Raw genomic sequence first — 9,799 nt, 5'->3', positions numbered from 1 at the left:
CGACTCCCCGATAACGCACCGGACGGCCTTCCATAGCAGCGACTCGCTGACAAGCTTGGGCAACCGTCGTAACGTGAAAAGGGCGGCAGATACTGCACGTGGACTCTCGGGTCAGGCAGCCCCCGAAATGCTGTTGTCCGAGGAATACGAGAAGCTATCGAAAAAGCACCACGCGTCTTCGGCGACGTCTGGGTCGTCAATCTTGAGAACTTCACGGACACCCCAAGCTTCATTTGCGTCTCCGCTCAGACAAGACTCACATGAACTGGTTTCCCGAGGCAGTCACCTAACTCTCCCGCTGACGTACGCCTGGACCGCATATAGCGGAGGTGACGATCGCATCAGTGGAAATAAATCCAATTGTACAGGCTAAAGAGGGTTTCAGACTACGTTCACCCGAATATCAGGACTCGCACGGCCGCTACGACAACACTGCGCTGGACAAGTTACTCAACGAGTACCCGAGAGACCTCACTGAAAGACATGCACTTGCGCGAGCTAGAAGAGATGCCTCTAACAATTCCCTACGCGTGCTCACTCAGTCTACACGAGGTCAAATAACTGGGCTTAAAGGAACATCGAAAACCTGAACTTTCGAAGTCCGGGGGAACGGCGACAGTTGCGAACCCTTGAATCACAGAAATCGTCGCGGGAGGTATTTACAAAGCCCACCTTGTTGCAACCACCCTCTGATGATCCGTCTCTGCTGACGGATTACCATAGATTCAAGGACTTTAAAAGCGAAACCAGTACGGCCAGAACACTGCTTGCCACTGGAACAGAGCCCCAACGGATAGCAGAGTTTGGAGTGACCGCAGACAGAAAGATTCTAGGAGAAGCTCAAACAGGCACGAAAACGACCATCTCAGTATCACCTCGCTCATCGGGAAGCTTGGTTAACATAGATGCACCGCAGAAGCCTTCAATCGGATATCCAACTTCGATCATCGAGTCGCAGAAAATGGCAGCCTTCAGAAAAAGCGTCGACAAAGGTTCTCAAGGCTCCCCACAGGGTTCCCAGTCAGTGTTTTCAAGTGCTACTTCGCCACAGCAGTTAGCAGAAATACGGTCTGGAGCGCCTTCCGGAGACCTACTTGAGCCAATGAAGAGGCTCAGTCCTTCAGCATTTCCTCAGGTCTCGAAAAGCGTATTCACTGGAGCTTCCACGCAACAGTCTCTCATCAAAGGCGCACCCACCATTGCCAATACGGAACAAACCGCGGTCTTAATGAAGAGCGCAGCAACTTCACCCTTCGCAGAGCGGGAAGTTGTAATGAAGAGTGCAATAACTTCGCTCTCACCGCAAGAAGCAGTGCCTGCGTCTGCGGACACTGTTCTTCGTATGAAGGTGGATCCCTCGTCACCGCGATCAAGGCAAAGTGTGCTAGGTTCCGTAAAGACTTCAACTGGCGGTCAGCAGAAATTCACACAGGTATCCGCAAGTGTCGTAACGAAGAGTCCGGCTGGAAGTCGTCCAGATTCTCCGAAAGGCGCGTTGTCTGAGTATCTTGATGCAATTTTGCCGCCCAAGTCTCCTGAGCCGTGGTCGCCCCGAGCAACAGCTGGGCTCTTGGACGCTACCAAGAGTCCGAGGTATGATGCTCGCTCACCCATACAGATTTCGAAAACTCCCTTCGGCAGCGAAGCATCCGCTCAAAGGGCTATTATCGAACCAGCATCCGCTATCGCTGATACGAAACTGAAAGTATCCGCAAGTGACGTAACGAAGAGTCCGACTAGAAGTTATCCGGGTTCTCCGAAAGGCGCGTTGTCTGAGTATCTTGATACAATTTTGTCGCCCAAGTCTCCTGAGCCATGGTCACCCCGAGCAACAGCTGGGGTCTTGGACGCTACCAAGAGTCCGAGGTCTGATGTTCGGTCACCCCCACAGATTTCGAAAAGTCCCGTCGGCAGAGAAGCATTTGCTCAAATGGCTATTATCGAGCGGACATCCGCTATCACTGATACGAAACCAAAAGGAGGCCTTATACGCCCAGACATGCCAGATTCAACGAGGGGAATATCGCCTGTACTCACAGCCGCAACCCTTCCTCCTTTTCAAGTAGCTGAAGCCTCATCGCTGCGCACAGCGCAGTCTTTCTCAGAGGCGGCGAAGACTACTACCGTCGCTCATATGGAGTCATCTCAGGTATCTGGAAGTCGCCCGTGCTCTCCACTGAGCATACCATCCGCACTCGCTGGTGCTTCTGCACTTGAATCGTGGTCGCCGCGGGCAGCAGCTGGCTTTTTAGATCCAACCAAGAGTACCCGAGAAAGCCTTGGAACATCTCCTTCAGCGTCGTCGCAAGGAGCCCTATCTCCTGCACCGTGGTCGCCGCGGGCAGCATCTGGCTTTTTAGATCCAACCAAGAGTCCCCGAGAGAGACCTGGAACATATCCTCAAATGTCACAAGGCGCCCTATCTACTGAACCGTTGTCGCCGCGGGCAGCATCTGGCCTTTTAGGTCCACCCAAGAGTACACGAGAGAGCCTTGGAACATCTCCAGCGACGCAAGGCGCCCAATCTTCTGAACCGCTGTCCCCGCGGGCGGCATCTGGATTTTTAGATCCAACGAAGAGTCCCCGAGAGAGACCTGGAACATCTCCTCCGGCGACGCAAGGCGCCCTATCTCCTGAACCAATGTCGCCGCGGGCAGCATCTGGCTTTTTAGATCCAACCAAGAGTCCCCGAGAGAGACCTGGAACATCTCCTCCAGCGACGCAAGGCGCCCTATCTCCTGAACCGTTGTCGCCGCGAGCAGCATCTGGCTTTTTAGATCCAACCAAGAGTCCCCGAGAGAGACCTGGAACATCTCCTCCAGCGACGCAAGGCGCCCTATCTCCTGAACCGTTGTCGCCGCGGGCAGCATCTGGCTTTTTGGATCCAACCAAGAGTCCCCGAGAGAGGCCTGGAGTATCTCCTCCAGCGACGCAAGGCGCCCTATCTCCTGAACCGTTGTCGCCGCGAGCAGCATCTGGCTTTTTAGATCCAACCAAGAGTCCCCGAGAGAGACCTGGAACATCTCCTCCAGCGACGCAAGGCGCCCTATCTCCTGAACCGTTGTCGCCGCGGGCAGCATCTGGCTTTTTAGATCCAACCAAGAGTCCCCGAGAGAGACCTGGAACATCTCCTCCAGCGACGCAAGGTGCCCTATCTCCTGAACCGTTGTCGCCGCGGGCAGCATCTGGCTTTTTAGATCCAACCAAGAGTCCCCGAGAGAGACCTGGAACATCTCCTCCAGCGACGCAAGGCGCCCTATCTCCTGAACCGTTGTCGCCGCGGGCAGCATCTGGCTTTTTAGATCCAACCAAGAGTCCCCGAGAGATCCTTGGAACATCTCCTCCAGCGATGCAAGGTGCCCTATTTCCTGAATCATGGTCGCCGCGGGCAGCACCCGGCCTTTTAGATTCTACCAAGAGTGTCCGAAAGAGTCCAGAAACATCCCCTCAGGTGTCACAAGGCGCTAAATATCCGGTTGCGGATACTTCATCGCAACTTAAACAGCTAGAACCTTGGTCCCCTCGGGCGACAGCTGGCACTCTGGACACTACGAAGAGCCCCCGTTTAGCAATACAACCATCATCTCCGGTCTCAGAAGGCAGTCTTCAGCAAACGTCGCTACAGCAAATCCAGTCGCCGCAACCTCCGGTCGGCCCGTTATCGGCCATAAAGAGTCCTCTCACACCATATTCGCAAGTTGCAGCAAGCATCTCGAGGCTAGAATCCGTGCAACAGCTCGTCAATCCTTCAACAACCATCATGGAGATTATCACGACAGAAAAAACCGCTGTTTCCCCGGTCGAATCTGGAGTGGCCGCAGGGCGTGCGAAGTGCTGAAATGAGTGCAAGTTCTTCTCGTGGCTCCGTGAGCACCTTCGGGCTGGCTGGGCGCCCAGTCACTGTATTTGCTCCGTCCCAATCCGACACGCTCATGCCACTCGACACTGAAAAGAGCCCTAGCCAAAGTTCTATCGGGTCCCCTAAACGTGCTCTTAGTGCTCTGGGGCCGGCTTCTCCTTCGAATAATACGAGTGACTTGGCATCCCCGGGTGAGATAAGGAGGCTTCTGGAAGCCAAGGGCAGCCCCACGAGCTTTTCTCCACTGCGCAGTACAGCGTCACCGGCACAGCTTCCCGCCGGGTCAGAACGCCACGAGCTAGCGGAAGCCAAAACGACAACCGTCCGTACTGAAGCGTGCGCTGGAGCAGAGACGCCCTTGACACAGAAAGGTTCGGAGCTGAAGGTTCCGTCCGGTCCCCTTGTGCCCGCAGAAACGCCTGTCTCAAATCAGGAGGCGAGCGTCGGGGGTCCCCTTGTGTCCGCAGAAACGCCTGTCTTAAATCAGGAGGCGAGCGTCGGAGGTCCACTTGTGTCCGCAGAAACGCCTGTCTCAAATCAGGAGGTGAGCGTCGGGGGTCCCATTGTGTCCGCAGAAACGCCTGTCTTAAATCAGGAGGCGAGCGTCGGAGGTCCACTTGTGTCCGCAGAAACGCCTGTCTCAAATCAGCAGGCGAGCGTCGGAGGTCCACTTGTGTCCGCAGAAACGCCTGTCTCAAATCAGGAGGCGAGCGTCGGGGGTCCCCTTGTGTCCGCAGAAACGCCTGTCTCAAATCAGGAGGCGAGCGTCGGGGGTCCCCTTGTGTCCGCAGAAACGCCTGTCTCAAATCAGCAGGCGAGCGTTGGGGGGCCTCTTGTGTCTGCAGAAACGCCTGTCTCAAATCAGGAGGCGAGCATCGGGGGATCTTCACAGCTCACCGTCGTGTCAGAAGTGGACAAGACCCTGCGCAAGGAATCTTCTCCCGGAAGAGGACTCGCAGATCTGGTGAGAACAAATTGTCCTCCATTGAAACCTGCGCTGCGATCCTCAGCAAGAGTGATACCTTCTGCAAAAACTGGATCTGATGAGGCCACGAAGGCAGCTTCACGCAACAAGTTGCAAGAAGGCACTTTAGCGCTGGCTAATGAAGTCGCACCGCCTGCCGAACGCAACTTAGTGAGTGGAGCTACAACTAGACATATCGTTTCAGGCGAGGAGCGCACCATAGTGAAAACATTCAAGCGAAGTACAAGCCAAAGTTCAGAGATAGCCTCGCCTGGCAAACGTGAGCTCGCCTTGACTAAAAAGCATTCCGACGGAGAGATGATACAGCATACGGCACGAGACGTTCAATCAGCGCAGTCTAAGAATACAGTGGTTGATAAATCAGGCGCTCTGGTAACGAACACAACTCTCGAAAGATCTGAATTAGAATCGGGAGCCGGCTCGAAGGCATGGCAGACCAGAGACGCTCTGTCGAGAGTGTCTTCACACGTCTCCTCCGAGAGCACGGCTAAGGCTACGCTTGTAATGTCATCTAAAACGAGCAGTACAGCCACCAGCACAAAGCCAACTCAATGACAGAAGCCTCCGACAAAATCAAGAGTATCGCTCAAAATTTCGGAGGAATACGCGAGATTGTGACACAGCTCTTACCGGAATATTTTTCATTATTTGCCTGCTCTGTTGACTCTACGAAATTCAAAACTGCTAGTACTGTACCGCATTGCTAATCAAGATTCGCAAATATCATAAACGCATAAAAGAAATTACGACGTGTTCTTTACGTGCACAGCAGCTTGTGCCTTTTTTTTATTTATGTGAAGAAGCTAAAGTTGAGGTCTTAATCTTTTTGCCTCAGGACAAGGATAAATCGTCGGTGACGGCCATTACTGAAGGGGCCGGAGCGGGGACCGGCTTTGACGGGCACCAGCTGAACATAAGTGCAAGCGCGGAACTTTTGGCACCGTCCACAAAGACTTCTGAAGACCGAATCAGCACTGATCAAATTATCGACGCCCGACAGCTCCAGGCCGACAAGTCAGCTGAAGTTATCGAGTCAACAAACACCATCGACAAGTCAGTTGCGCTTTTCGTCGAAAAGCGAGCCAGTGCCGACATTGTTACCTCCGTGCAAAAAAAGCAGAGCAATAGCGGAGTGGAAAGTGTCGAGAAATCGGCCATAGCTTCCCCAGAAGCTGATGCCAAAGGTTCATCTAAGAAAAAAAAAGGCAAGAAGGGTCAGAAGGGACGCAAGGTACCCAAGGGTTCCACGGCCTCCGCCGACGACGAGAACTTATCTATCTCGGAACATATCGCACATGCTATCACAGAATCTTCGCCCGAGTTCGCAGACATACCACTGCAGGTGAACATGACGATCGACTTGGTGCCACCCAAAAATACCGGTCCGGCGTCTCCAGCCCGGACAATCATGTCGCCGGTGCACATCGAGAGGAAGATGATCGTGGAGAGCTGCAAGGACGGACACGTGGAAGTCAAAGTTCCTCCCATTTTCATCGACTCGCCGGAGGGAAAGCACACCACCGACGAAGCCCTGAACGTTTCTGTGTCTGTCGACGTTGGCAAGCATGCCACGCAGGGTCACATGACCCCTCAGGAAGAATGCCGCCATGCCGAGAAACAGTGACGCTGAACCCTCGACTCGTGCCTGTCTCCGTACACGGGTGGCAGAAGTCTAGTCGACAATGCACGACGTGGATCTCTGAGGCGCTCCCAGGAAAATGAAGGGCAAATGAAGTCAACCGTTTGGTTTCCGGAACTGCATAGCTGCTGCTCGCGTTTTCCGTTCGGTTCTTCGATTTCAAGTAGACTGTGTTAATGGACAACCAGAACTACATGTCCTTGACGTCTCGAATAACCGGTCGTTGTGGCACTATTTAGAGTCATTAAATTTCCGGGCGAGAGCAAAACTCTTATTGTGCGTGTGTTATGCGCTACTTTGCATGTGCTTTGTGATCAGGCAACATTTTACAACCGCGCACGGTACCAATTCGCGCATGATACTAAATACGGTAGCGCTAATAATATACCACATCGAAAAAATCTAATAACGCAACATATTTGTTACAGGCTAGCAGCATAAATAAAATCGTCATTTAACAATATTAACAAATGTCGTAAGTGCAAAAAAAAAATTGCAGCCAGTTCCACGAAGTGAAATCTGTAGAAACAGCGGAGCTGTCGTCGTTCTGTTTCTGCGATTGTCGCGTATGTTTCTTTTTTTTTTTTTCGATGTGGTTATCTTCGTTTTAGACCGAAGGAACGACCACATCTCCACTGTTTCGACAGATTTCACCTTGTGAAACTGGCTGCATTTTATTAGTGAGACATGAACATCAAGGTAGGCTAGAAAGCGCTTTTCAAGCAAAGGTTGTATTGCCCCACAAGTGTCGGCGGCGGCGGCGGCGGTCGTGGTGTCACGCTAAAACCCTATCGCAAATCTGCCGAAAACTCGCGCCTCGTTCACTTGGTATATACCTAAATTGGCATGGAAGGGTACGAATGTATAACTAACATGAGTGATAGGTCATGACATCAATAACATCACATGATCTATGGTTACGTCACGATTAACGATAATAAAATCACGTGTGGCGTATAACCGCAATGGATATGTGGGTATGAGCCAGGGACAACAAAGAAAGAAAGAGATCACGTGTGGCTCGTACCGGGGCCGCAGATTTCAGCTCCGCTCCCAGAGCGGAGCAGATGCGGGGAAAGCTGCGCCGGCGCCGGTTCACGTAACGTGCTCGACCAATCAGGGTGGTTTGGTGTCTCGGGGAGGGAAAGGGAAGAAAAGGGGGCTGGCGCGCTCCGCCGGGCTTCCCTCGCCTCAGGAGTCAGTTTCGGCGCACGGATCGGAAAGCCGCGCGTGGTGCGTTCCGGCGAGGAGTATGCTGCGCTTGAGCGACGGCGCCGCGAACTCGCTCGGGAAAGTGCTCGTCGTCGACGTGCCGATTATAGCGTGAGAGCTTCCGCAGCCCAGGCGAAACGTCAGCGAAGAGCCGCGGATCCCGAGTTGCGGGAGCGCGAAGTTGAGGCCAAACGTCAGCGAAGAGCCGCCGACCCTGAGTTTAGCGCAAACAAAGTGGAACGCCTGCGACAACGTCGTCTTGCCACAAGCTTCGCTTACCCCCATTTTCTCGAAAGGGGAAGGGCTGGTGATTTTTTATTCACTGTTTAATTCCTCCCATTGCTTGGGTTTTCGCAGGTGTCACGTCAGGTGTTTTTTTTTTTTTGCCCTTTACAAGCATGACCTTGTGATCGCTGTGGTAGACTGTCAGTGGACGCCGCTCGGCGACTCGCGCCGAGCGGCGTCCATCGTGCGAAGAGCGAGCGGCGCAACTCCTGCTATTATATCCCGGCGCCTCTCCTCCTCCTCCCCGGCGCGCTCTCCGATTGGTCGGCTCCTCGCTTCCCGGCAACCGGGAGCCCTCCCGGGTCACATGACCTCTGCGGCTCTGCTCCTGCGTGACGGCGCCGTCATCGACGGCGGCGCACGCTCGATTAAGAACAGCTACCCTGTTAAAAAAATATTGAGCAACTCATGCAACACCGATTGCACATACAGCTACACTAAAGCTCCTCCATACACGTGGCGCGTGGATGGAAGGGCTGTAAGCCAAAACCCTATAGAGCGACTTTGTGCGCGACGGCTTTGAGCGACGAAACTGGCTGTCACGCGAACAGATCACTCGTGTGTGTCGTTCGATCACTCGGTTCCAGAAATCTAGAATTCGTCGCTCGTCACCCGCACGTGCTATAAGCGACTAGTCATTAGCGCGTAGGCGGAACTGGATGTACAGCCTCCCGCATTTTTCGCTATATCGCGCGAGAACACTATAATATGGTCGCAGAGAACATCGCGTTATAGACGACTCTTGCATAAGAGAGTGCTTGGTGTACTTGAGAGTACTTCTGCCGATCTCGCTAATTATCGCGGCTTAAATGCGCGAAATTGACACCTGATGGACGCTCGCGCGATATAGCTAAAATGCGGGAGGAGCTAGCTGTACATCAGCTAAGTACTTCAGTCGCATGGAACGAGCAAACGACTAAATTTTGATACGTGCAAGAAGAACCTGCTGCAAGACCTTCAGAAATATAATATGTTGATCTTTACAGTAAAACACGTCACGCTAATTTTGGCGCGTTATTTGCTGTCCTCATACCGGCAACACCGGGAAGACGTCTCTCAAAGTCGTCGCTTGCGTGGGGTACGACTTGTAGGCGACGAGCGAACGCAACCGCGTCGGTTATCGCCATCGCTCGCAAGATCGCTTGCATGCATGGGGTTTATGTTTTAAGCTACACGAGCGACGCACTCCCGCGACCAGGGTCAGCGCCAGTATTTTTCTGTTAGAGCGATAGCTCTACTACTCCAGGTACAAACCCAACAAACGCCTGGTTCCGTAAATCTGACCTTCAAGCTCAGCCAAGGTAGACACGAAAGGAAAGACCGTGACGGCGGGCTCCGTCAGGACCAGATCGTCGGTGGCAGCGGAAGAAACAGCAATCGCATTGGCCGTAATCAACGGTCAGAAACAAGACAGAATAATAATCAGCGACTCCAAGATGGCCATTAGGAACTTCACAAAGAGCTGGGTCTCCACGGAGGTGGCCGAAATCCTGAACCGCAGAGCAGTAGACTTCAAGAACGGCAAAATTACACCCAAATACCTCAAATGAATCCCGGCACACATAGGGGAAGTAACCACAGAAGACCCGAGCAACCCTCCCAACCTCGACGACAAGGCCCACCGAGCAGTGCGAGAGCTAACCCACCACGGCTCGGACAGTGACGGCCCGACATCCCGCACCCCCTGCGGAGTGGGTGAGGACTGCGGCGGAGGCGATGTGGATGACGGAGGAGGCGACGACGACGAGGTAGCGATACAGGACGACACAGACAGACTATAGTCACGTACCACAACATACTGACACACTATAAGAAACAA

At 53.4% G+C, this 9,799-nt stretch overlaps 2 protein-coding genes across 7 annotated transcripts; one reads left to right on the top strand and one right to left on the bottom strand.

The window, feature by feature from the left end:
- Positions 1-2,120: 2,120 nt before the first annotated feature.
- LOC119440429 (uncharacterized) lies at positions 2,121-3,505 on the bottom strand. 3 transcript variants are annotated; one of them, XM_049661674.1, is made up of 4 exons: positions 3,396-3,505; positions 3,015-3,290; positions 2,595-2,909; positions 2,121-2,387 (listed from the first exon to the last, which is right to left on the bottom strand). In XM_049661674.1, exons 2-4 carry the CDS (start codon positions 3,288-3,290, stop codon positions 2,121-2,123), a joined length of 858 nt encoding a protein of 285 aa, XP_049517631.1. In that variant the 5' UTR covers positions 3,396-3,505. The 3 variants fall into 3 exon arrangements, with proteins under 3 accessions (XP_049517631.1, XP_049517630.1, XP_049517632.1); XM_049661673.1 differs by lacking the exon at positions 3,396-3,505 and having other exon boundaries at positions 3,015-3,389; XM_049661675.1 differs by lacking the exon at positions 3,396-3,505 and having other exon boundaries at positions 2,805-2,909; positions 3,015-3,389.
- Positions 3,506-3,839: 334 nt separating this feature from the next.
- On the top strand, positions 3,840-6,468 carry LOC125943169 (neurofilament heavy polypeptide-like). Of its 4 annotated transcripts, none has more exons than XM_049661671.1 (3): positions 3,840-4,308; positions 4,525-4,823; positions 5,680-6,468. In XM_049661671.1, the coding sequence occupies exons 1-3, from the start codon at positions 3,840-3,842 to the stop codon at positions 6,466-6,468; spliced, it is 1,557 nt and encodes a 518-aa protein (XP_049517628.1). The 4 variants fall into 4 exon arrangements, with proteins under 4 accessions (XP_049517628.1, XP_049517627.1, XP_049517629.1 ...); XM_049661670.1 differs by having other exon boundaries at positions 3,840-4,362; positions 4,471-4,823; XM_049661672.1 differs by having other exon boundaries at positions 3,840-4,403; positions 4,620-4,823.
- Positions 6,469-9,799: the final 3,331 nt, after the last annotated feature.

This window comes from Dermacentor silvarum, chromosome 2 (genome assembly GCF_013339745.2).
Source record: "Dermacentor silvarum isolate Dsil-2018 chromosome 2, BIME_Dsil_1.4, whole genome shotgun sequence".
Lineage (NCBI taxonomy): Eukaryota > Metazoa > Arthropoda > Arachnida > Ixodida > Ixodidae > Dermacentor > Dermacentor silvarum.
This window is presented reverse-complemented; position numbering and strand designations above follow the sequence as displayed.

Excerpts from the sequence above, each read along its gene's own strand:
- LOC119440429 (XM_049661673.1), bottom strand. The coding sequence starts at position 3,377 with ATGATTCAGGAAATAGGGCACCTTGCATCGCTGGAGGAGATGTTCCAA. Across the intron at positions 2,910-3,014 it reads CGCTGGAGGAGATGTTCCAG|GCCTCTCTCGGGGACTCTTG; the intron begins GTCTCTCTCGGG and ends GAGATACTCCAG. Across the intron at positions 2,388-2,594 it reads CGCCGGAGGAGATGTTCCAG|GTCTCTCTCGGGGACTCTTG; the intron begins GTCTCTCTCGGG and ends GATATGTTCCAG.
- LOC125943169 (XM_049661669.1), top strand. The coding sequence starts at position 3,840 with ATGAGTGCAAGTTCTTCTCGTGGCTCCGTGAGCACCTTCGGGCTGGCT. Across the intron at positions 4,824-5,679 it reads GAAGAGGACTCGCAGATCTG|GACAAGGATAAATCGTCGGT; the intron begins GTGAGAACAAAT and ends TTTTTGCCTCAG.